We start from the raw sequence: 27,120 nt of genomic DNA, 5'->3' as shown, positions 1-27,120 counted from the left end.
CTCTGCATTAGCACAATCTGTATCTCCACACATTGCAGGGAGGGATATATAATGAAAGAAGAAAAATAAAAACAAGTGTCACATTTGAGGGTGCAGGTTCTACTGCTGAGGTTACCAGGGCTATCCCCCCCCCCCCGCACTTGCACGTTACCCAGAGCTGTGCATTGAAATCTTGTGAGCTGAGGTTAGATGTTAGCAGACAACTGCCCTCTCCTTTCGCTGCTGTTTCCCTGCCACCTTCCTTTTCAGCTCCTGGTTTATGGATGAGGTTTTTGTTGTTGTTGCTGCAAGCCTGCCTTACCGTAAAATGGCCTCACGTCCACCCACCCAACGCCCCCTCCTCTCTCTCATTCACTTTGCCCTTTGAGGTCAATATTATTCTTCCTTCCACACTTCTTCTGGTTGCGCTTCATAGCTTGCAGGATGTTCTCGGCACATCTCAAGAAGCGGAAGTGCTGAGCTCATGGAAACAGATCTGAGCTTGTAGAGAGGAGAAACACACTCTCCTTTGGGGGGGGGGGAGCGAACGAGCGCAGATGCAATGCTTTGTGAACTACAGTGGCCTCTGCTGCTTCACAGGTAAGTGAACATTGTGCCTGTGCTATAATTAGACTGACCAGTTTGTGCAAAAACCGAAACCGGCAACTGTATTTCTCTCTCTCTCTCTCTCGATTTTGGAAAGGAAACTAGGTCATTTCTGAAAATGGGCAGCCTGAGCGGCGGAACAGAGGTATGCACTGGGTTTCTGAACTGTGTCATGTGCTAATTAATGACTTGGGCCAAAGTCAGAATGCAACTAGCCGGTTGCCCTTCACTGGAGTTTTGCATGCAGGTGATTCTTTCAGATCCTTATTGCTGCTCTTAGTGGCAACTGCTGTATTTAGTCCATAGAAGGAATCAAACATGATGTGAGAGAACTGTGCTCGGATCCACACAGGGCTGTGTTTGAAAGCAGAAGGAAAACTTTACGATGGGATTGGGGGCGCCTACCTTTAGGCAGCATGAGGTGAGCACATCTGGCAGTTGATCTGGTGTGTCATGAAAGGAGTGCAAATTGTTTGTATCCTGTTTTTAGCAAGGGAGGGTAATCTCTTTGGGCAAACAGGGCCCAGCTTCGTCAACCTCAGTCAGCCCTTAGCCAGTCTCCACTTACCTGCCTTCTTACTAACAACTACAGTGGTCCCTTGGGTTAAGAACTTAATTCGTTCCGGAGGTCTGTTCTTAACCTGAAACTGTTCTTAACCTGAAGCACCACTTTAGCTAATGGGGCCTCCCGCTGCCGCCGCACCACCGGAGCACGATTTCTGTTCTCATCCTGAAGCAAAGTTCTTAACCTGAAGCACTGTTTCTGGGTTAGCGGAGTTTGTAACCTGAAGCATATGTAACCTGAAGCATATGTAACCTGAGGTACCACTGTACTTGTCAACTTCCTCCTCCTTAGTGTCATCTGCCCAAAGGAAGATGGGGACAAAACTATAATGAGTTGCCTCTGCCAGTCATTGGCTCTTGCAGAGTTTGCTCCACCTACTGTTGTCCACCCTACCTAATGGGCTCCAGCCACCACTGCTGCCAAGTCACAAAAGCTGGGGGTCATAAAGCGCCATGCCACCATTTTGTGACTTACTCCCTTACCACCTGCCACCCTTTTGTGACTGGTGGACCTCCTTAATTTTCAGGGTAGTCCCTGGCTGTAGAAACTTTGAACAACCTGGGAACTAGCTGCAGGGTCTCCAAACTTCCTCTCCTCTGGTGCACAGCTTCTCTTTCTCTGTTTCCTGTGGATTGCTAACCACAGTTTGCCACTTTGGACAGCAAACTACAGTTAACATTGAACAGGTAATGGAGAGGAAAGCTCTGTGTAAAGGGGAGTCCATGGTGCATTTGCAAGAGGTTCTTCAGAACTGAGCTGAAAACGCAGAACTTTGAGGATGAGAAAAAAACAGTGGAAATATAGAACAATGGTTGCAGGCTACTTATTTAAATTAGCAGGCGCAATTATGTACTGTGAAATGCAATTAGTGTGAAAAGTGGGGAATATACACAAGCCATAAGTAGTCATGTTGGTCTATTGGAGAGCGAAAAAGCCATTCCCCAAACAGTAGCAGTAATACCTTTTATTAGGATTGACTAAAATGTAACAAGTCGTGAACAAGCTTGAGGTCCTCAGGAACTTATCTCTCTCTCTCTCTCCCCTCCCTTGTTATGTGTAATATTCAGCATTGAAGCCTCCCAAGACTGCACAATGTTAATTAATTTGTATTCACTTTCCTTAGTGCAAGGGGGGACGGGGGGGGGGGGTTGGTGGAGGGCAAAATAATTATGAATATATTGCCTTCAACAGGAAAAGACACATTTTCCAGGTGACCAGTTTGCCAAGCATTCACCCAGATTTGTCTGCGGGGAGCTTTAATGTTTATTGAGCAATTAATTCTGATTTATTTGCAGAAGGTTAGACAATATTGCACCAAACACATGTTATCCCATACTTTCCTGTGCATTTTCCTGTTGTATTTCTTAAAACATGGTGTGCATGTGCAAGCGGGTTTATCGCACAAGAGCTACAAATCACCTTTTAGTCGTACAACCTCAATTTGGTGGTATGTGATTAAATCCCACCTGAAAAATGTAGCAGCCTGGACACACTTCTAGTAGTATTTCAACTGTATGTGTGTGATAGTGGTTAGGATCAGTCTAGGACCTAGGATACCAGGATTAAAATCCCACTCAAATCATGAAGTCAACTGGGTGACCTTGAGCCAGTCACTCTCTCTTAGCCTGACCCACTTCACAAGGTTGTTGTTGATGGGGGGTGGAATGGAGAAGAGGAGAAGCAGATACCAAACCTTTAGGTTCTTGGAGGCAAGGTAGGATATAAATGTAATACAGTAGGCCTGCCACTTCGGGGGGGGGGGGGGGTCTGTGCACAAAGGCAAAAGCTTGCAAAGTTAGGAATCACTGGAACACGCCCCCCCCCCAACTGCAAGGCAGACAGCTGCTTTACCAGGCTCTGGGAACATCATAGGAGGGCTCTAGGAGCATCCCAGGGGCCTTGTGCAACCTTTCCAAAGCCCACTAAGTGAGGTGGAAGGATGTAAGAAGGTATTTCTGGTTGTGCGGGTGGGAGGAAAAAAATGGAGGTGCTGGTGGTGAAACAGCAGTTTCCCTCCATCATTCGTTTGTTCGTTCATTCATTCATTCATTCATTCATTCATTCTCCCCTACCCCATGAAAGGTTGTAATCACATAAGTAAAGTGAGCATAAGCTGGGTTGAAACTATGCTTTATTTCCTCCGTGTCAAAGACTTAGTTTGGCACACACACCCCATGTACATTTGCATACAATGCCTCAATGGCGCCCCTCTGGAGGCTTCACCCATGGGGGGAAAAAATCCAGCTAGCCCCCCGCCAGCTACAGCTCTACATACCTGCCGCCCACTCTAGGAATATGTTTCAGGGGCTACCAAAGCTTGCTTTTTCAGAAGGGCTGATGTGAGAAATGTACCCCAGTGCTTTTGGGGAAAGCAGAAAATGTGCTCTGGCATACGGAATGGCTTGGGATATGGGGCATTTGCAGCTGGGGTTCTGATCAGCCTTCCTTGTAGTTTTTCCACCCCTCCCCCTGTGTTGCTACGAGTAGGAGTTAGGTTGCCTTGAGAGCTCTTCAAGTTTCCACCTCTGCTTTTGCTTCCAAACATATCTATCCCTCCAGAGGCTCTCTCACCCGTGTCTCTGTTTCTCACTGTCTCCTATTAGCGGGGATGTTTGTTTCACTCTGTGTGGTATAGTGCTGGGTGAGTCAGAAATGCTCTGCTTTTAAAAGGGAAAAAAACACACTGTTCAACTTGCCCTCCAAAGAGTGAAGCATTTTGGAAAGAGTTATGGTATTTCAAGAGCTTTGTGGTTACTTACCTCTTCCCCCCTTTCTGCTAAGGAGGGTGGTTGAGTGATAGAGGCCGGGCCATTTTTTGTTGTTGCTGTTTAATCTAAAGCTAGTGCATAGTTTGTATCTGCCTCTTCCGAAAGACAGGGGTTAAATAAAGCATGCTGTGTTGTATTCTTAGCCCTGATATTAGCCTTTTTCAAGAGCCAGGGAATACTCAGTGCATACGATATACGATATATTTATTGTCATTGTCCTATGCAGAACAATGAAACTGAAAAACTACATAAAACTACATAAAAACTACATAAAACTACATAAAACATTCAAAAAACCCTAAAAACTCTGAAACCCCGTTTTAAAATACAATATACTATAGAGACCCCTTATGCTGCATTTATAACCAGAATTGCATTTGCGTAGAAACTGTTTCTCAGGCGGCTAGTCCTGGCCTTTATAACCCTATACCTTCTTCCAGAAGGCAGAAGCTGAAAGAGATCATTTCCGGTGTGCTTACTATCCTGCGCTATCTCTGCCACTTTCTTATGGCACCTGGCAGCATAGATTTGATCTAAGGTGGGAAGAGTACACCCAATTATTCTCTCTCCAGTCTTTGCGATAATACGTCTTCCCCTTTCCCCCTTCTTTTTGCAAAATGGAGGACAGGGCCCATTAGACACCCTCCTGCCACATGATGTCACGTGTGCCGCTGCCCCTGCCAAGTTGGGCAGAACCTGGTGTGTGTGTGCTTGGCAGACAGTGGAGGAGTGTGCATTTGGGGACAAAGTTTAGCTATTGGAAGGTTGCATCGCATGCTGTGGCTGTAGAGACTGATGCGGAGGGAGATGTTTTGTTGCAGCTGGGGCAGATGAAGGCACCCACTTGTGCTGCTGCAGATGAACCATGACATTTCTTCTCTCTGTGCTCCTCTCGGCAGGCAGCTGTATGATTAACCTAATGGATATGACCTTTGAAGAAAAAAAAATGGTAATAAGTGTTAGTGTTTAACCAACGTTGCTGAAGGCAGAAGGAGCCTTGGGAGCCTTTCTGTCTCGTTTTGTGATTCCTTGGCCTGTCCTCCTTTGCTGACCTCCTTTTGTCACTGGTCCCCCAGGCTAAGCACCTTGAATGGTGCTAAACCTGAGAAGGAGTTGACTTAATTAAGGTCTTGCAGCCCACTCCCAGCTCCCAACAGAAAAAAAGTCAACTTTCTTAAAACATACATCCAGAATTCAAAATAAGTGAAAGAATGCGCAAATTTTCCATGGGAGATTGTCTAAAACAGAGTTAGACCGTTGGCTCACCGACTGGCAGGGCCTCTCCAGAAGACATGTGCCTCTCTCAGCCGTACCCGGGGATGCTGAGAATTGATCCTGGGTCCTTCTGCATGCAAAGCATGTGCTATGAGTCATTTCACAATAGAACAGGGAGTACATTGAACAGAGGCCACAGAAGCCAAATTAAAAATATGATTTTCAGATATATATACAGTGTACGTTTGATATATTTGGGTGGAAAGTGGGCATGTGTTAGTGCTTGTCCATACAATCAACTCAGTGGGGATGGTTTAGTGAGATATGAGATCAGATCTCCTGGCTCCAGTTCTGTGTGCACATACCCAGTGCTATTTTCTAGAGAGGTTCCAGAACTCACCATGAATGCCTCCCTTGTTCCCTTATAATGGCAAAGGCACCCACCTGAGAGGTGCCACAACTGAGCTCCGTCTGAAAAAAAGACCTGCACACACCTAAGTTACACCCAGTGGATCTTGCCGCTATGTAAAGACGCAGCAGAATGTGCCGTCTGTTCACAGGAGCAAAGAATCCCAAAGTGTTTCTGTACCTTAGGACCTTTTACTGAGTATTTTTTGGGTTAGGCAATGATTGTATTTTAAACCTAAAGCCACAATGACTATATTTTACCTCCAGTGTCAGAGGCATAGTGAATGCCAGTTACTAGGACTCACAAGTGTGGAGGGTGCTGTTGCATTCTGGTCGTGTTTATTCTGATGAACTCCACCCACTGTAACATTTCCTCCCCCTACCCCCACAACGTTTAATCTTGCTATACATTCATACCTTGGAAGTTGAACAGCTTAGTTCCCGAACGTTTTGGCTCCTGAACGTTGCAAACCCGGAAGTGACTGTTTCGGTTTGTGGACTATTTTGGGGAGCCGAACGTCCGACGGGGCTTCCATGGCTTCTGAATGGCCGCAGGAGCTTCCTGCAGCCAATCAGAAGCCGTGCTTTGGTTTTCGAATGTTTTGGAAGTCGAACGGATTTCTGGAATGGATTCTGTTTGACTTCCACGGTACGACTGTAATAACAAAGTGATTCTGCTGCCCTGACACTGCCAGGTGGAATCACTTTTAAGACCTCTGATTGAGGTTTTAACATTTAAAACAAGGAAAACGTGAAAAGTGATCATTAATCTTACCCATTTCCTTTGTTGCAATTTTAACAAATGAACATCTGGATGGGTGCATTAGCTGGACAGAGAGACTGAAATGAGTTCAAGGGTTATTGTGGTAGGATAACCGTGGCTTTAAAAAGACTACTTTGAGAGTTCAGTGTTCTTTAATGGGCATATGCTTTTTAAAAATATAAATATTTTTATTAATTCTCCAAAGTTATTTCAAAGCATTTATCATCATATACAGGTTTTTTTTTTAAAAAAAATACATAGTTTCTTCTTGACTTCCCACCCTCCTTTCCTGATGTTTTTTGTTTCTTTTACACATTTTTATTGTTTTATAACACACCTTTTTATTGTCCAAACCCCAATATCATTAGTTCTTTCAACAATCCACTGTTTATACTTCAAATTCTGCCTTCGACTTTCATGTATGGGTGATGGTTGGATAGGTAATCGATGAATGGTCTCCATTCCTCCTGAAACATTTCATCATTATGTCCTCTTAATTTAGTAGCCAATTTCTGTATAGGCCATTCAGTTTTATAAGCCATTCCTCCTTGGGTTGGTAATCCTCCTTTCCTGGTGCGCCTATACTTTTAAAATATTCAGATAAGTTGTAGGTCTGTCGGCTGACCAAATACCTAATTGCAACTTAATATACACCTGTTGGGTGGAAATGCTCATTTTTGCGGTGAGAAGTTTCATGAAGAAAGAGCAGCATTCATCATTACGAACATTCAATGGCTATTTAGAATGTAGCAATCGGCACAAGTGTTCTTTTATGTCGCTTTTGTTTTCGCCGGACGCAACCCACGCTTACTTGTTTTCTGCCTCTCTCTCTCTCTCTCTCTCTCTCTCTCTCTCTCTCTCTCTCTCTGTGCAGGATACCACAATGTGCTCTCCGGTATCTACGCAGTGCTGCTCTCAGTCCAGCCGCAGCATGTTCCCGTAGTGCCAGGCATCTTGTCGCAAGGTTGGGCTTCTGGTCCAGCAGGAGTGTGGCTGACCCATTGGCAGGTGGGCCATGGACACCCACATGGACTTGTTGACAGAGCTGCAGCTACTGGATAAGGTGCCTACCCTTGAGCGGCTCCGGACAGCCCAGAAACGCCGCGCTCAGCAGCTGAAGAAGTGGGCGCAATACGAGAAGGAGATGCAGCACAAGAGGAGGAAGCATGAGAAGAAGAGGAATGTTGCCAGCCGCAAGAAGGTGTCCTTTGAGGCCAGCGTTGCACTGCTGGAGGCTTCACTAAGGAACGATGTTGAGGAAGGTAGGAGATGCTGCAAGTTCTTGTGCCCCGTGTGCCCTTGCTAGGTTTGACTTCAAGCCATGTGCTAAGTGCCCAGTGGTGCACCTGAGTGCTCATTTAGGACCCTGGATGGTTGTCCTTTAGACTGCCATATGTAATATGTCCAGTGTGAGGCTTACAATGAACATTTCTCTTCTTTGCCCCCCATCGCTTGACTGCCGTTCCATGTTTTGCATCTTCTAGCACAGCGGTTCTCAACCTGTGGGTCCCCAGATGTTGTTGGACTACTACTCCCATCATCCCTGAGCTCTGGCCTCGCTAGCTAGGGGTGATGGGAGTTGTAGTTCAACAACATCTGGGGACCCAAAGGTTGAGAGAGGCTGCTCTAGCAGATTCCTGATGTGTTAGGGCGGAAGCAAAAAAAAATAGTCTGGTTTTTAAGAAAGGAAAAAATACCCCAGAGTGTGTGCATCATGGCTACAGGTATAAAATGGGGTTTGTTTCTGGGTTACCCTGATGCATTTACTTGGGCAGGGATGGGAGAGTACCAATTTGTTGTAGAAAAGAGTAATATAGACTTAAAGTAAAAATGAGCATTTGTAACCATGCCTGTGTTAAAGAATTGGACTTAGGTGAAATGTTTGGAATGTTGATCTTTGTTTGGTATATGTTGTGTAAGTGGCAAAAGATACGCTTAGAGCATAATAGCTGCTCTGGGTTTTGGTATAAGGATTTATGGTGATTCTTTTCAGGAGACGTCTCACAAGAAGGAAGTAGGGAGAAAGAAGGAAAGTTAATGATTTGCCTCTTGATGACTTTACTGAGATTTATTTTGTTTTTGCATGGAAAAAGTTATTGATTGTGAAGATGGATATTCTATCTGAAGTTTAAAAAAATAGTTGTTGTTTTAGGACTCTCTTCTCTTACATTTCCCTAATAATTTGTTTCATATATGGCGGAGTCTAATAATAAACATTCCTTTGGGTGGCAAATTAGAAGAAATAGCTACAAATGGCCTGTAAAATCAATGGAGTTTGCATCAAATGTTCACAGCCTATTATGCTGTTCAGTTTATTTATCTTTTGTCAGTATGTGAATTGGATGTAGTTTGGGCTGGAACAGACATTACGGCTAGATCCATTAGATGCAATAATATGGCTTGAAAGGAAACACCATCTGAGATCTGAATTACACAACAAATTGTTTAGAAGCCGAGAGGATGATAAAAGTAGGATTAGGCCAGATATTTCCCTACTGCCCTTGGTCATTAGGCATAAATTGTTCAGCTGGGACAAGACAATACGACACTATTGTGTAATCTGATCTCAAGATTTAAAGATTGGATTGTTGGAGGGAAGATATCAAATGATGTAGTGAATGAGGAAATGGAGGGGGGGGCCTTTTATTTTTTTTCAGCATTGACATTTTGTATATATCAAATGTCTGGCAGCAGTTCTAAAGGAAGTAAATTCATTCCAAGTAGCAATCAGGACGTGTTGTCTAAAGCCTTTTAAATGTGTATATGATATTTTGGTTTTGAATAACAAGGAAAATAATTAGAGAAGAATGAGGAAATGTTTGCAGAATTGGTATAAACAGCAGCATATACACATACACCAGGTATATATTAAACATTTACCGAAGGTTTGTTTTATGCAATTATCTGTTGATGGTTCTTTAATCAGTATGGACTAAAAATGAAGTACAAGTTATGTTTCTAGGAGAGAACATATCCAGGGCTGGCACATGTCATTTAACAGTATGAAACAAAATACAAGATGGTTCTCATAGCTGTCAAGCGTCCCTTATTTGAAGGGACAGTCCCTTATTCCAGCGCCATGTCCCGCTGCTGTCCCTTATTGATGGATGTCCCTTAAATGTCCCTTAAATGATGTCCCTTAAATTTCAAAGGAAGCAGCTCCTCTCCCTCCCTCCCTGCCGACCAGGGAGGAGGGAGGCTCCAACTGTGTTGCTTGGCTTTGTTGCTCACCCAATAAGAAGTCTAAGAACGACTGGGGGGTGGAGCTTGCATGCCTTATGTATGGCTAGCTAATTCAAGCAGAGGGTTTTTTTGAATGCTGGACGCCATTTTGTTGCACATGCTGCTGCAAACTTTGCAGTGCAAAGCCAGGCCGGGGAGCCATCTTAAGTTGAGGCTGCATAGGCTTTGTGGTGCATGTGATTCAGATTCTGTTCAGTTGAACCTCTGGTTACAAAGTTGGTTGGACAGTGTTCTCGAAGCTACCAGCATGAGTTTGACCAGACTGCAGGAGGACAGGAAGACTGGAGTGCCTGGAACAGGTGAGGCTGCAGGTCCCTTATTTTGGCTGCTGGTCCCTTATTTTCAAATCTGTAAGTTGACAGCTATGCTGGTTCTCCCACCCCTCTGTTCCATCTACAGAAACCAAATGTACTGGTCATTGATTCTTACTTCAACCCTGTTGGCAAGAACACATTCACCACCACACCTGAGAGCTAGCTTAGGGGATGCTATGCTCTGTCTCCTAACACCTTGCTGCCTCTTGCTTGTGATGCTACCTATTGGCTTTCCGCTGCCCACTTAAACAAACACTGCAGTTACTGAATTCAGCAGGACTTGCCCCTTCCAAGGAAATGTGCAAAGAATTGCAACCTGAATTGCCGTTTGATTTGATGCTCAAGTTGAAGTTGCTGCAAGAAAGTGGAAGAACTCTTCGCTTTCTGAAGGGGTGGAAACAAATGGGAAATGAAGTTTAGATGGTAGTGGAAATACTGGAACTAAAACTAATACTGCAGTGGTATCTCAGTGGCATCCTAGCTATTCTAGACCACAGGTGGGTAACTTGCAGCCTTCTTTATGTTTTGGACTACGTAACTTGCGTCATCCCTGACTATCCTGGTTAGGACAAATGGGAGTTCTATTTCAGCATGGGAATGGGAGCCAAGAAATGAATAAGTAACACCTGGAGGGCTACATTGACTACCCTAGCCTTTCATGACAGTCATTTACATTGGAAGCTGTTTCCCCAGCTCTGCCCCACCCCAGGCCACATGCTATCTGACATCCTTCCAAAAGCAGTGTTTATCCATAAGAAGGAAATTACCCACTGAACTCCAAGCCATTGCTCATTGAATGCGTAAGTGGTGTTGCTGTATCAGTGGATTGGCTAAAGTGATCATTCGTGTTGTTGTATGCAACAAGTGTATATTGTCATTTAGAGCATCTTTATTTAACTGTCAAGGCACCCCAAAGCCTGGATTTTAAAACCGCTGGACTTAAAAATGAGAATTGTTACAAGAGTGTGTGGGAATTGTTTACTGCCTTGAGCAAGAACTGGTTTTCCTCTTCAAAAGAGAAATAAAAGATTTATGCTGTTTGGTATTTATGATGTCATTTAGATTTTAGGCTCATTTGTCAAGGAAAGGCTCAAAAAGAAAAAAGGAAAAGGAAAATCTATGGGAGCCTTAGCATATCCTGTTGCAAATGCCCCTGCTTATTTGCGTGGTATCAGCTACAGGCTTAGCTCCCATTGTAGCTGGCTCTGCAGAGGAAACAAACAAGTATAATCCCTGCTTAAAAATCTGCCAATCTAACCCTAAGATTGATAGGTAGGCAGGACAAAGGAGGCAAGCTAAAGGCAACAGTGACAAGTTTGGGATTATTCTGATAGGCAGCCTGCCCACAGTATAATCTTTATGGAGGGCACTGTAGGAGGCAAGGCACAAATAGATCCTGAGAAGAGATTTGCACAAACATGTCTTTGCAGCAGTAATGGGGCTTGAGGTAAATTGCTAGTTCCATCCAGTTAATTACCTCTCTAGCCACTGCTTAGAGGTCCAGGACTCTAGGTCAATTAACTGGACAAGGGCAAGCATCTCTACAGGAATGGCCCCTCCGTATTAGTGGGTTCTCCCCCCCCCTTTTTTTTACATGTGTATTCTGCAACAGTGAGAGATTTTACTTTCTTGGGCTCCATGAACACTGCAGATGGTGACAGCAGTCACGAAATTAAAAGACGCCTCTTTCTTGGGAGAAAAGCAATGACAAACCTAGAAAGCATCTTAAAAAGCAGAGACATCACCTTGCCAACAAAGGTCTGTATAGTTCATGTTGAACTTAAAACAGTGCTCCCAACGCTCTATCAGCATGTGAAATGTCCCACAAGAGGGGACAAGATACTGGACAAAGTTTATTCGAATGTAAATCACGGCTATAGGGCTTTACAGCTGCCACATTTGGGCCAGTCCGACCATATGTCTCTGTTCCTGGTACCAGCATATATCCCACTCAGGAAACGGGCTCCCACAATATCAAGGACTGTTAAAATCTGGCCTGAAGGTGCTATCCATCAGCTGCAGGACTGTTTTGAGAGAACCAATTGGGACATTTTCTATCGCTCAGACCTGGAGGAGCACACGGCGGCAGTTCTGTGCTATATCAATCACTGCACAGACACTGTCACAGTAAATAAATCCATCCGGTTTTACCCCAATCAGAAACCCTGGATGAATAGAGAGGTCCAGTGCCTGTTGCGGGAAAGGAACAGGGCTTTTAGGTCGGGCGAGGTGCAGCTTTACAGTGTGGCAAGAGCAAACTTGAAGAGGGGTATTCGACGGGCAAAGCTGGTCTATAGGCAGAGGATTGAGGATAACTTAAGGAGTAACAACACAAGACAGATGTGGCAGGGGATTCAGCATATTACTAACTACAAACCTAACCTTGGTGCTGTCGATGGTGACCCTTTGCTGGCAGAGGAGCTTAACTTCTTCTTTGCTCGCTTCGAGAAGGAGCCACCTGAGACGCCGGTATTACAGCCACCACCCCATAGGGGTCCCTCATTCACTGTAGAGGAGCATGAGGTGAGACAGGTATTGAGGATGGTGAATCCGAGGAAGGCTGCTGGACCTGATGGCATCACGGGAAAGGTGTTGAAGGGCTGTGCGGATCAGCTGGCGAGGGTCTTTACTAAGATCTTCAACAAGTCCTTACAGCAGTCTATTGTCCCACCCTGCCTGAAGTCGTCAACTATTGTTCCTCTGCCTAAAAAATCCACAATCAGTAGTCTGAACGACTACAGACCAGTTGCACTGACTCCAATCATCATGAAGTGTTTTGAGAAACTGGTGCGCCGTCACATTATTTCCTGTCTTCCATCAACTTTTGACAACTACCAGTTTGCATACAGGGCAAATAGATCCACGGAAGACGCTATCACTACCACTCTCCATGCTGCTCTGTCCCATCTGGAGCAGCCGGGGAGTTATGTGAGGCTGCTGTTTGTGGATTTTAGCTCTGCTTTTAACACTATCCTCCCCCATAGACTGGTGTCCAAGCTAGAGGCGATTGGATTCTCCAACTCCACCTGTCTCTGGGTTTTGGACTTTTTGTCAGAACGTTCTCAGAGGGTTAGAGTAGGGTCACATATGTCCACAGCCCTTAGCCTTAACACCGGCTCACCACAGGGTTGTGTGTTGAGTCCCCTGCTCTATACTCTCTATACGTATGATTGTACAGCCATTTATTCCAGCAACAAAATCATCAAGTTTGCTGATGACACTACGGTGGTGGGGCTCATTTCAGGAGGGGATGAGTCCGCCTATCGGGACGAGGTGGAGCGGCTTTGTGCTTGGTGTGGAGAGAACAATCTGGCTCTTAATACGGCTAAGACCAAGGAATTGGTGGTGGATTACAGGAAAAAAAAGGCGGACATTCAGCCCTTGTATATCAACGGGGAACGGGTGGAGAGGGTGGCGGAATTCAGGTTTTTGGGAGTGACTATCGATCAGGGCATGACTTGGAGCGCAAATACCACTGCTCTGGTGAAGAAGGCCCAGCAGAGAATTTATTTCCTCAGACTTTTAAAGAAGAACAATCTGAGTGAGAGACTGCTGGTGTCCTTCTACCGAGGTTTCATAGAGAGCGTTCTTACATACTGTATTTGTGCCTGGTTCTCCAGTTGTACAGCTAGGAAGAGGAAGGTGCTCCAGAAGGTCATAACCACAGCCCAAAGGATTATTGGTCATCCCCTCCCATCTTTGGAAGAACTGTACGGTTCCCGTTGTCTTAGGAAAGCAAACAATATCCTGCAGGATGTAGCTCACCCGGGATACAGTCTGTTTGTACTACTGCCTTCTGGCAGGAGATACAGAAACATCAAGTCAAGGACAAACAGACTGAAAAATAGTTTCTACCCAAGAGCTGTGGCCTTCTTAAATGCTGTAACTCGATAGTGTGACCTGGGAGTTTGATGGGTGTGGGTGTGGGTGTGGCTGGAATGTGGTTTGTTTGGTTGTTGTTGTTGTTTTGCTTTTGTTGTTTTTAAGGGATGGCATCCAATTTCGTTGCACTTGTGCAATGTTGCACTTGTGTAATGACAATAAAGAATCTATCTATCTATCTATCTATCTAAACCTAGAAAGCATCTTAAAAAGCAGAGACATCACCTTGCCAACAAAGGTCTGTATAGTTAAAGCTATGGTATTCCCAGTAGTGATGTATGAAAGTGAGAGCTGGACCATAAAGAAGGCTGATCGCCGAAGAATTGATGCTTTTGAATTATGGTGCTGGAGGAGACTCTTGAGAGCCCCATGGACTGCAAGAAGATCAAACCTATCCATTCTGAAGGAAATCAGCCCTGAGTGCTCACTGGAAGGACAGATCCTGAAGCTGAGGCTCCAATACTTTGGCCACCTCATGAGAAGAGAAGACTCCCTGGAAAAGACCCTGATGTTGGGAAAGATGGAGGGCACAAGGAGAAGGGGATGACAGAGGACAAGATGGTTCGACAGTGTTCTCGAAGCTACGAGCATGAGTTTGAACAAACTGCGGGAGGCAGTGGAAGACAGGAGTGCCTGGCGTGCTCTGGTCCATGGGGTCACGAAGAGTCGGACACGACTAAACGACTAAACAACAACAATTCTGCAACATGTCATTGATACAATAATCCTTCGTTGGTGGTGGATACATATTGGACTGTCCACCCGTCATTCCACTTTATTAGTTTTTCTGCAATGGTACATTTAGAATAGCACCTGTACCATCACGGACACAAATCAATTTCAGAGTTATTGTATGAATTTTAAAGGCCCTTAGCAACTCAGGCCCAGGATCCCTCTACAGAGTGCCTGATCTCATATATCCCTACCCAATCATTGAGATCTCCAGGGTCACTGTTAGTCTCCACCCCCACGGCTTGTATCCACCAGGAGCCATTCATTCACCATTGTGGGACCAGTTTCATGAAACTCATTTGGGTTCAGACAAGCCGCTTCCCTGTTGAACTTCTGGTGCCCCTGAATACTTTTTTTATTTCAGCAGGCTTTTAATTGAAGTCTGATTATATAGTTTCAACTCATTTTTAGTCTTGCTGTATTGAATCTCCTGTACACCTGTTAGAAATGACTGTAAGTAAGTGGTATATAAGTTGTCTAAGTAAATAAATGCCCATTAAATAAAATATATGCACAATGAATAGATCTGTTGGTTAGAGTGTGGTGCTGATAATGCCAAGGTTGAAGGTTCGATCCTTTTAAGGGACAGCTGCATATTCCTGCATCACAGAGGGTTGGATTAGATCAGGGTTTCCCAAATTTGGGTCTCCAGCTGTTTTTGTACTACAGTTTCCCCATCATCTTTGACCACTGGTCCTGCTAGCTTGGGATAATGGGAGTTGTAGTCTAAAAACAGCTGGAGGACCCAAGTTTAAGAAACCCTGGACTAGATGTATCCTCATGGTCTCTTCCAACTCTATGAGCCTATGAGAAAAAGGATGCCTGGAAGGGCCTTAAGTCTTCAGTTGCTTCAAGGGAAATGCTATAGGTAAGATGGGTTAATAAGTACTATGGGTAAATTGTAAGTGCTAGCCCTCGAGATACTTTTAGGCTGAGTTTAGGGGTATTTAGTTCTAGCTAAAAGCAGGGTGTGGGTGTTAAAGTACCTCATTTTCTGTTTCTTTGAAACCCTAGGATTCTGAGGACAAAGAGACATGTCACACTAAAGACTAATGGGTAGCCCACACACAAATGGGATAATATCACCCTTCTCTGGTGGCATTTCACTGTCTTTTTAGACCTGCAGGTTGCTTAATTTTTGCCAGCTGCCATCAGGCTGTCACTTTATCTTTCCTTTCAAGTTGTTTTCTTGATCTTTCAGTGCTTGTTTGCTGCCTCCCTTGAGTGATTTTGGGATAGAAAGTTGGGATACAAGTACTGTGAAATGAATGAATGGGCTAGAAATATTGTCTTGGGCTGTATGTTGTCAGACTATGAGGGTGGGGAATCATGTAATTGGAACTTGAAAGGAGAGAGAAAAGGATTCATTTTATATGGGAAACTAGAGGTTGAAATGAAAAAGAGTAGCCCCTCTAAGCAGGCTGGCTTTCTGCTTATAGGTGTTTCAGAGCCGTAGCTACCAGGGGACTAGCCAGGTGAAGCCTCCAGAGGCTCCAAACCTGTGTGTGTGTGTGTGTGTGTGTGTGTGTGTGTGTGTATGCAAACACACATGGGGGGAGTGCCAAATCAGGTCTTTGACCTGGGTGAAATAAAGCCTAGTTTCGCCCCTGGGTGTTTTTAATTTTTGTGAGTGAACATTCACGTGCTGTGTGTGTGTACACACACTGACTGGCCTGAGTTGTGGGCAGTTTGACAGGCAGAAACCCAAAATTGGGTGGGAGGAGGGGAACATTAGTTGGGACTAAAGAACTACACAAATGCATTTCACTCAAGTGGTGCAATCCAGAAACACTTGAACTTGTCCTGTATCTTGGGACATAAGCAGATTTTAGCTTATGAAAGTTATCGGACACATGAGATAAATGAAGGAGGATACTCTGATGGGCAGATGCTTGAACAGAATTTACAAGGTGAGACAGAGGAACACCTCCTGATAACAGATAATATGGTTCTTTAAATACCTTTAAGAGCCTTTTGAAAGTTGCAGATGTATGATGGATCTCATAATCCTAGTTTGTTAAAGTATCTTAACCTAGGAAGAACTGAAATAGCTCATCAATTCAGTATTCATCATGTACTGTAGAATTTTCCTTTATGATGATCCTTTAATTCAGTCAAAGTAGTGATAATGAGCGCAGTGGTGTTTCGTATGTGCTGTGTATATGTATGTAAAATCATCCATTCACCTTCTAGTGGCTGTTCACTTACTGTTTTTGCACCACTTTCAACATAAAACCAACTTCAACAATTAGAAAAGCATTTTTTTTAAAGAGAGCCTTTAATTAGCTTCTATAAATTGCTTTCTCTTAATGCACTCCTTTTTTAATTTCCAGTTATTCCCTAGATGTTCAGACTTTTTACAAAGGTGCCTTGAATTTTCCATATAGCCCTTTTCTTCTGAAACTGGTATTTACTTCTAAGGAGGGATTTTGACCCAAGTACAGAATCTCCCTGGTGGAGGCAATCTGTCTGACATCTAGGTTCAGCTCCTTGTTTCAGTACATTGTCCCCAGAAATCACCCTCATTTTTTCTGCATAATATTTATAGCATTTAAAGGAATAGCAGAAGTACAGTCATACCTTGAGTTGAACATGCTTCATGTTGAGCACGTTCAAGTTGTGCTCCGCGGCAACCCGGAAGTAACAGCGTGCATTACTTCCAGGTTTCGCCGCTCGCGCATGCGCAGACGCTCAAAATAGTGTCACACGCAGGTGCAGAAGCGGCGAAAAGTGATGCGCGTGTGCACAGACGTGCCGTCGCTAGTTACATTTGCTTCTGGATACGAACGGGGCTCTGGAACGGATCCCATTCGTATCCAGAGGTACCACTGTACAGTGGTACCTCGGATTAAGTACTTAATTTGTTACGGAGGTCCGTACTTAACCTGAAACTGTTCTTAACCTGAAGCACAACTTTAGCTAATGGGGCCTCCTGCTGCTGCCGCGCCACTGGAGCCCGATTTCTGTTCTTATCCTGAAGCAAAGTTCTTAACCTGAAGCACTATTTCTGGCTTAGTGGAGTGTGTAACCTGAAGCGTATGTAACCTGAAGCACCACTGTATAGGATTAAACCATTGTATTGGGCTTCTTCTTGTAGATGTTGGAACTCGAGCTGCACGTTGACTATCTACCCCAAAATTGTGTGTGTTGGCTGCTGGTGGTAGGGTTTGAGATACAAATATTTCCCACCTCTGATACCTGAGATTAACAGGAGATGTTGGGGGTGAACCTTTTGTGTACAAAGCACTTGCTCTGCCACTTAGCCTGCTTCTGAGTCATAAGGGAAACACTGTGGCGAAGGACCTAGCTCTTTCCAAGCTGGGTTAGATATTGGTAGAGAATGATGTCAATAATTGCTAGCTGATAATGCCAAACTCTTGACTATGTGCATAGTTCCTTTCCCTTATCCCTGAAAATGGTGTTCATTTTGATGCTAGCAGATTAAATTTTTCATTTTCGTTTGTTTTGTTTTTTGTAGCAGCATTAACAAATGTGTTCCTTCCATAGCAGCACATACGGAGCTCATTTGAATTGCTCTCATTGGTGTGTCTGCATGAGGTACAACCAGTTCGGATGCTTAAGGTTGCCATCTGCTTTGCAAGCTCTGTGTTGCCAGATCTCAGCAGGCAAACTAGAGGACACAGTATCCCTCTTAGCTGTGAATGTCATTGATTTTGGCAGCTGAAGGCCTGGCTGTCAAGGGGCTAAGAATGTTTAGTTAATTAATCATCTGATCTTTAAGTGATTTGATTAATCTGTTGAATTCTTACATGCTATCCAAACTTAGTAATGTGGCCTTTTTGCAGTTGTATCAGGCACATTTTCTGAAGTGTATGATGGCCTGACAGTGCAAATTATTTTATTTATATTTAGTCTATTCAAGAATTTCTATGCTGCCTTTTAAAAGAAAGTTTTCCTAGCATGGGTTACACAAATATTTATTTTTTATTAATAAGCAAAAACACACTAGTATCTAAAATATTATTTAAAAAACAACAACAATGACCCTGTAATAAATAAAAGAACAGCATAAAGCACTTCAGACCAGCAAACCAATATAAAGTTCACAATATCACAATCTAAAACAGAGAGCGGTAAAAACCCCGGTGGCCTGAAATGAAAAATCCATTAAGTCCCACCTAAAAGGAAATGGGAAAGGAGCTAATCATATCACTTATGGGACGTAACTCTACAGATATAGAGCCACCATGGAAAAGGCCTTGCATCTTCTGCCTGACCTTAGGGTCCAGTCAGGGTGATCTGGGTGTCATATAACCTGCCCCAAGCTGGTTAGGACTTAAAGGCAATATGAGTACTTTCAATCAGCAAAAGCTGGCATGTATAAAAGAAAAGTCCATCTTCGGTAGTGTCTTGTTCCTCAGTTTTGGAAATTCAAATATATAATGCTTCATATTACATTGGAGATAAAATAGCTTTAAAAATGAAGAAGGCTTAATCCTATCAGTACTGCCTAGAAGATCCATATTTAAGAACCTGTGTTGAAATTGCTTTCAGCTGAGGGCTGTTGGCTACAGCTGCCTGCCATTAGTGCTGGTATTTCAACTTGAAAGGCAAAGCATCTGCTAGTTTGGGATGTAAATGGGAAGGAAAAGCCTTCTTTAAATTGCATTTTCCATAATATGGTAGGGAGAGGAAGCTATTGGTACATATGTTCAGCCTGCTCAGCTGTGTGCCTTTCAGTCTCTGCTCTGCCAATTCATTGAGATGGGATGGGTTTTAATTTGTGAATTAAGATGTTCATTGATGAATTAAGGCTTGCTTAATCCCAGTGTGAAGTAGGGTTGCATGCAAAGAGATTGCATCAACTGAACAGTAAAAAACGAAACATTGCTGCTCGCCTTGTGCATATTGAAAATGCCATCTGTGTCCAACAGCAAGTGAGTAACCATAGTTCAGCGGTAGATGATTACCATTTCCTCCTTCCTTTGGGCAGAACCAGACAACGCCAGACAAAGGACAGGAAACTGCTTTCATTCTGACTTAGCTTCAATATGCTGCCATGTTAACCAGTCATGTTTCACTGCGTAACGACATCTGAAAGTCAGTTCTACAGCACTGGCATTGTTTTATGTATAAGAACGTTATGGGGAGAGAATGGGCAATGATGAGGGGTGCCCTTGTCACCATTGCCAGGGCCACATAACTGGGTTGTGCGTGGTGATTGAAATTTGCATTGTGAAAACACTGTTTCCTCTTCTGCAAAAAGAGATATCCGGAGGATGCGATGGGAGGATGCAGCAAGGTGGAAATATCTGCAGGGCTGGCCCTACCATTAGGCAGAGAGATGTGGCTGCCTTGTGCTTAATTATTGAACTTGCTATGGTGGTGGTGAGAAAAAGGGGGGAATGTTGCGTATAGGTTTTTCTGCCTCAGGTGCCCAAAACAACTTGGCTTATGTGGGGTTCTATGCACTTTGACTTAGAAATGGAAAGAGGGCATCCTGCAACAAAATGTGTTGGACCAGAATTGCATAAAGCGTGTTCTCCTTCATGGAGAGCATGTGTTGCCGTGGGGGCTAGCAAGACACCCACTGTTGCTGGGTGGGGAAAAGAGTTTGGCCACCATTATCATTGAGCTTACTGTTGCTGGGGAGATTTAAATGTTGCCATTTCGTGATTGATAGCCATAGCTTTTAAATACCCTGCGCACAGCCTTGAGCTTCCTCTTTTCACTGTGCGCATCGGATCACCCGCCCTCCCTCCCTATTTTCAGGGTTGTTCACATTGACCTTGCTATGCCTGTTATGGGGTCGTCTGCTTTGGGGCAGGGGCCCGGTAGGAATTTGTCCATTTGGCTGATTCGCTGGTGCCATTTGTTTTTTGCCTACTGCATAGCAAATCGTCACAACTTGTAAGGTTGCGGTTAGGCATTGGTTTTATGAATTGGTTGGTGAAGGGGTATGGATTGGCTGTGCCTGCCCCTCCAAATGCTGCTGCTGTAAGGGTATTCCATTAAAGGAATCCAGGGGCTCGCCATGCTTTTGTCCGATCCCCTGTCAAGGGGCTAGGGCCATGCAAGAGCCCCTGGGAGCATTTGGGGAGAGGTGAGGCATGGTACCCAGCTCTGTCTCTCTGCCCAAAATGTTTTCCCTTTCTGACTTGGCGTGCGTGCGAATGTCAGTCTGTCCCCGTGCGGGGTCAGATAGTCGCAACCAATGCCTAAGCAACCACTCACATCGCTTCTAATTTTAATAAACTTGTGGCCAAAATTATGTCAAAAACCTTAAAACTAAAATCATGTGTCAACTGTGTTTTATTGGGGGGTGTCTTGGGGACCTCGACATGCAAAGGGACAGCTTTTACTCACCCTGGTCCTTCACAAGGAGCATTTTTTTAAAAAACCCAACAAGCAAATTGTCCTTTCCCCTGTGTAAAGTGCCATTTTCTTCCTAGATTAAAGCAATTTTCTCTCCATCTGTGCACCACTGATTGCTACGTAGGCCTTCATGTTAGGTGGCTGGCTGCTGTCAAGGCAAATGTTGTAGTAGTCACATTTATAATGTTGGCCAACATAATTGGATGGTTCCTGTGTCTGTGTTGCTAAATGCTACTTCTGTGAACTGTTTCTCTGTACACTTGTCTCCCACTCTCACAGTTTCTTTCCCTTCAGGCCTTTTCATTTTACAGCACATCCCAGGCTCATAACTCCCTTTTAGTTGCCAAATGCGTTAAATCCTTATTTAACTCTAGTTGCTATAGCAGTTGTCTAGGTAGCTCCTGATAACGGATGCTAAGATTTCCATGCATGCAAACTCTCCCTCCTGCTTGTTTTGTTTGGAGTGTGGTCAGTTCCTCTCTCCTTTGCAATAAGTAACAAAATGCTTTCCCAAATGTAATTGCATTTTGGTAATATCTGAATGAGCTCATGGATAGTCAGACTCTGGCAATATTGTTAAATCTCTCCCAAGTCTGTCTGTCTTTCTTTCTTTCTTTCTTTCTTTCTTTCTTTCTTTCTTTCTTTCTTTCTTTCCTTCTTTCCTACAGCTGCATTTCTACATCATGATAAGCCAGACTATTTTTAGTTTTTTTTTTTTTAGTTTTCAAATTATTACAGAACGACGAAAACAGATGAGCAATAACAAAAAAATTATAATATAGCCAACTTAAAGGCAGGGCAAATGAGCTCTAAACATATTAAATAGTAACACCCAAACGGAGATCATGATATAGGGAGACATGCCTGTAAATCTGAAACTGAACTATATGAAATAAAATCCCACCGTACTGAGAAGAAAATGACTAGAATCTTCCTGTCCCTCAGAGACCCATAATTTATGTGCTTTTTTTTTTCTTTTTTTTTGATGCAATAAAAGATTTAGATATTGTTAACCATTTCCATTGTAGTGCTGACACAGATGCTGGCAGGATCTCTATAGAAGTCCTTGTCCAATTTCATGTTAGTAACTGCAGCAATAATCAGTCCATGTTTCAGAACTTTTTCTTAAGGTGTATGGTCACACTTCTGGTGAGCTATTCCTGCATTGTTTTGTATTTATTCATTTCTCCTTTCTTCCCAGTTCCTCTCTCCTTGTTTTACTCCCCTCTCATTTCTTTCTGGCTTCCCCCTCTTCCTTTTAATTCATCTGGAATAATTTCCCAACATTTGTTTTTGGTTTTTTGGGCACCAGCCTTTCCCTTTGCCTGCTTCTTTAAAGCCCCCCCCCCCCGCCTCCCTTCTTCCAAACACTTGTCCTGTTGTACCTCTTCCCTAGGCCCTTCCTCCAACCCTGCCCACCTCTTGGAATCTGCCAAAAATCCTTCATTGAGCTTCACTCTTTTATGACATCAGTCTACTTTAGCCAATACTTTCATAGTCTTCATTGCTTTCACCACCATGTCTTGTAGTTCATTATAGTACAGATGATGTGACACAAATCCAGTTCCTTAACATTTGTTGTTTGCAGAAATAAAACTGCTAAAATTTGGTAAGAGAGTGTTGTGTGTGCCATTTTTTGCATTTTCTTTTCTTCACATGCTTTTGTTAATCTGTGTGTCCTGTTCAGTCTTGCCGGAGCAAATGCTCATTCATATTTCCACTCTGTGTTTTGAATCCATTCAGTTTGAAACATAACTTTAACTTTTCATCATGCTTTAACCCTCTTGCTCATACTCAGGTTTCTAAAGAAAGAATGCCAAAGCCCAAATCTGCATTTCCAAATGACCTTGAGGGCAAAGCCTATAATCCTAGTTTAGATGAAGGTTACATTGTGGTGAAGGGAGTACTTTCTGTGTATGCTCTAAGGTAATTTTTTCTGACATTAAGCTGTGGCCTTAAGGATCCTGTAGCTGAATCCTGCTGTACTCTGGCTCAAATTAAGACCAGTAAAAAAAAAAACATTCTTAGCATGAAAAGGCAGCTCATCAGTATCCTGTGAATATCCTTGCAGCACCTCTGATCTGATGCCCTCCCTGCAAAGGGGTGAAGCTGCTAATCTTCATACCAATGACTTTTAATCAGAGGTGATTTCTTAAAGCATCTTCACATATGTGAATATTCCACCCCCAATAGTTAACTACTTTTTAGTGCTGCAGAATGTACAAAAGTACAAAAAAGAACCCTGCATGGTTAATTCAGTTTGATGCTGCATGTAAGCAGCTGATTTTGAAAGCTCACCTAAATGAGTTTGCTGCAGAGACAAAATTTAAACCTAGGACTTCTTTTTCACAGGTCAGTTTCTTTGCCACTGTACATTAAGCTTTAAATCCTTATAAACAAAGAAGCACCATGGGCAGGCATGGCCAAACTTGGCCCTCCACCTGTTTGCGGACTACAACACCCATCATCCCTAGCTAACAGGACCAGTGGTCAGGGATGGTGGGAATTGTAGTCCCAAAACAGCTGGAGGGCTGAGTTTGGGGGTGCCTGACCATAGGGGGAGGGAGAGAATGACAAGACCAGTTAAAAAAAAATGTTAATATGAAAAGGTATCATATTAACAAAGGTATCATCAGTATCTAGTGATCCTGTGAATACCCTTGCAGCTTTTCACAGGAGCATGCAATATATTCCTGCTCCGAAAATTCCTAGCTGTGTTTAATAAAATTGACTAAAAATTCCTAGCCATTTGGCATTTATTTATATTCCTCTTGCAGTTTCATCATAGCTGTTGCATTTATTATCTCCAAGTGTCTTGCCAACATTCTGTATGCATAAAACTGACACAGCTACTTAAGGTGGCTTCCTGTTTCCACTGTGTAGGAGTAACATGATGGCCACAGGCGGTGTTATGTCATGTGGTGCATCCAACCACCAGCTTGTGCAGCAGTTGTTTCGGTTTCCCGTATTGATGTACCTTGTATCTTAACTGTTTTGTTTCCTCCTGTAAGTTGCACTGGCAAAGCGGCCCTTCAAGATTGTATCACTGTTTCCTGGTGGGATTCAATCCCAAATGGATGAGATCAGGTTGCACAATTGAGGCTGATTTGATGCTCTTGCACACCAAGCCTGCTTTCCTTGCCCCATCTGGAAATGGTGGGATAATCATGGCTTGATGTCACATTGTATAACCTCTCCACAAACAAATCGGCTCAGTGAATAGCTGTCATTGTCTGACCTCCCTGCAGGCTTTGCGCAAATAAATCAGCGTGAATGCTCGCTAAACGGGTTGTCTGAAAGTGACATAAATGTTTGGGTTTTAATCACGCCTTCAGCATCAAGGTCTTCCAACAGAGAAGTGGTGGACCTTCCCCAATATTGACCTTGCATCCTTTCTCTCCCTTTAGTAGCCATGAAAGATACAGAGTCCAGTCTGGAAGGTGCAAGTATGTTCAAGAAGTTAGTTACAAGAGAGATGCCAGTAGAGTAACAGTTTGTGCATGTATCAATATCAGAAGCAGAGGCAAAGCATATGATTGTAGGTCCATCACTGTGTCTGTAAGACCTTTGACTCTTCCAAGGTCAACATGGAACATGGAAAACATGTTCTGTAGAAAGAGTTCTGTACCCACAATTAGCAAGTCAAGCAACTGCCTCACCGCAGGCTCCCCTCCACATGCATGCACGTGGCAAGAGCCATACTGGAACTGGTGATGTGACTTAGACCCTAAGATCCTTCAAAGCAATCCCTAGGGGTGCAGTGGTGTTGGTGACCATTTTTTATTAATGCATGAGAAGCAATCTCAGGCACATGGGTGCAGTCACTACACTCTGCTGGGTGTAATGCAACTGCATTTGCATGAGGTCTCACCCGTGACCTGATTTGCATGAGGTCTTAAAGATAGCAGAGCAGATTCAAAACGAGGAGCTTCATGCGTGACAAAAGGGTGCAGACAGAGGAAAAGCATTTCTCCTTGAGCCTCATTTCACCAAGTGCTGAGATGTTCCAGAGGCAACCCTGTTGGGTTTCATTTCGCATGGATGAGAGAGCATTGAAGGCTACTGGTGCATTTTGTTTTTGGTGTAATAAACAAAATCTGCCCTTATTTCCTTATGGGGGACACAAGAGTCCTTACAGAGTCCTTTGTAGGTTCTCCATCGGTAGGAGAAAATAACAGAGGCCAACCAGAGAATATTGAGAAGCAAAGCAGGTAGTAAGCCTGATCTTTATTGAATTGTTGCAACAGGGTGCTCCCCTCACACGCAGGAGAAAGGAGGAGGTCCCAGAGCAAAGGTGTGCCTGCCCTTATATAGACATTTTAAATTGCCTTCCCTGGAGCTCAAGACCACCCCTCCATACATCATACATACATCACAGAAGGGGTGTAACCCAAGACCACTCCCACAAACATCATACCTACATCACAGAAAAGGTGGTCTACAACAGAAATTTGAATGTTTTTCCCCCTGTCTGTCAGGTTATCTGATAATGCCTTATCTGATTGCCTTTCCTGGTAGTCTTTCCATTCCTTTGAGATGGTGATTTCCCAATTCCTGAGACAATGGGAAGGTTCCTTCACCCCCTCCCTCCTTGCAGAGAAAACATTTTGGTCAGTTTGGGAGTCAAAATGGTTTCAGGACGGTCTTCCTGTGCTGCTCCAGACATGTGGTCCACATATCTATGTACATGCTTGGTTGGTACATTTATGAACATTTATTATATATATAAGACCTTAAATTTTTTATTTCATTGGGTTGTTGTTGTTTAATTAAAATACAGAAGCATAAGTGAAAATACAGAGAATAAGTGAAAGCAGAGAGGCACTTCTATACAGTAGCAGAGTTGTAACCCTGCTTTAGTTTTCCATTCAGAGTCACTTCATGTTCAGACAATACACATCACTCTCTTTTAAGGCTCCTCCAGACAACTTGATCATTGAGCATCTTGATTTGATTGTGTAGAGCAGGGGTTTTCCACCTATTTGAGTCCACGGATCCCTTAACCAACTGCATTCTTTCTGCAGCACCCCTGTGGGGCTCAGGAGCCCAGTTATGTCACCCTTTGCCTGTAGAGCTGGCAGTCTCTCAGCCTTTTTCAAACACTTTCCTTTGTGGAGTGTTCTCTAAGCCTCCTCTCCCTTCCCTTCTACTTGGGAGTCACCTGGGCAGCTTCTGCTGCCCCGCCTGGTCTCTGAGCTGCCCCTCCTGCCCCAAAGAGAGGTACCTCAGAGGCATCACTTGCCTGCGGAGGTTATAGCCAGGGCTGCTGCAATAAACAGCTGTGCAAGCCTTTGGGAGGCAGAGATGTGAGACGACATCAGAGGAGGGAGGAAAGGAAAAAGGGACAGAGGTCAGTGTTGCCCACAGCACCCCAGGGTGCCATGGCACACTGGTTGAAAACCACTGGTGTAGACATTATATCTCCCCCAGTTGAGCATTATCCCATACTTGTTAGTGCATTTCTCCATCACTATCCTAAAGTCTGTGTGGGGCTTTTTTTTAAGTGAAATTGTTGTAACAGGGCACTCTTAATTCATTTTGATTTTGCAAACCTTAATTTACAGTATGCTGGCAGTCTGGAGGTGACTTTTATTTCTTCATTCAAAACTGTTTCTCATATCTCTCTGTCCTTTCTCTTTCACTGTAAACACGGCGTATTCCCTGCACCCTGGTGAGTATCTTATTCAAAAGCATAGAAAGATTCACGCACAGCAAGAGATTCTTTCCCCCATGGCTAAAGCATCAGTAATCATCTTGTAGTCCTGTACTATTCGTCTGCACAGCAATGCAATGGTCAGACAGCAACTAGAACAATAGTTCTCTCAACATACTGCCACCTTTCAGAATTTCTGTACGTATTTATGTAAATGCATGGAAAACCTACTAGCGTACAGCTGTACTCATTTTCTAACTTCTGGTTCTGCACACAGAGATTGGGGACTGAGCCAGTGGTGTATGGCGATATCAGCAGCATGGTCCCACTCCCCCAGCCCCCCCTACAAAATGAACATGAGTGGATGGAGGTCTGAAGGAGGCAACTGTGTCAATTTATTTAGGAACTTTTAGAACTTCCCCCATCTGACTCACATTTTTCTAATTTCTTCTTGTAATTAGTATGTTATGTCATACATCGGTTGACAGTTAAATTGTACTCTTCCATAAATACCCCTTGGCGAGGATGCCAGAAATAACACTTTGCTAGAGATGGTTCTTCAAAATTCGTCATCCCACAAGTTTGTTGGAGTGTGAGGTCGGTCTTTGCATATAATGCTTATAAAGCTATAATACTAAGCATTTCTGCAAGCCTTG

The 27,120-nt window shown here is 43.7% G+C and overlaps 1 protein-coding gene across 1 annotated transcript in view; it reads left to right on the top strand.

The window, feature by feature from the left end:
* Window positions 1–560: 560 nt before the first annotated feature.
* PPP1R16B (protein phosphatase 1 regulatory subunit 16B) overlaps window positions 561–27,120 on the top strand; it is a 79,216-nt gene continuing 52,656 nt past the window's right edge. Inside the window, exons 1-2 of the mRNA XM_081867754.1 lie at window positions 561–579; window positions 7,179–7,566. Coding sequence (XP_081723880.1) covers window positions 7,320–7,566 — 247 coding nt within the window. The 5' untranslated portion in view covers window positions 561–579; window positions 7,179–7,319. The remainder of the gene's footprint in view (window positions 580–7,178; window positions 7,567–27,120) is intronic.

Source organism: Podarcis erhardii (genome assembly GCF_964252035.2).
Source record: "Podarcis erhardii genome assembly, chromosome: 6".
NCBI classification, from domain to species: domain Eukaryota; kingdom Metazoa; phylum Chordata; class Lepidosauria; order Squamata; family Lacertidae; genus Podarcis; species Podarcis erhardii.
Note: the sequence above shows the minus strand (reverse complement) of the source record. Positions and strands in the feature narration are given on the sequence as shown.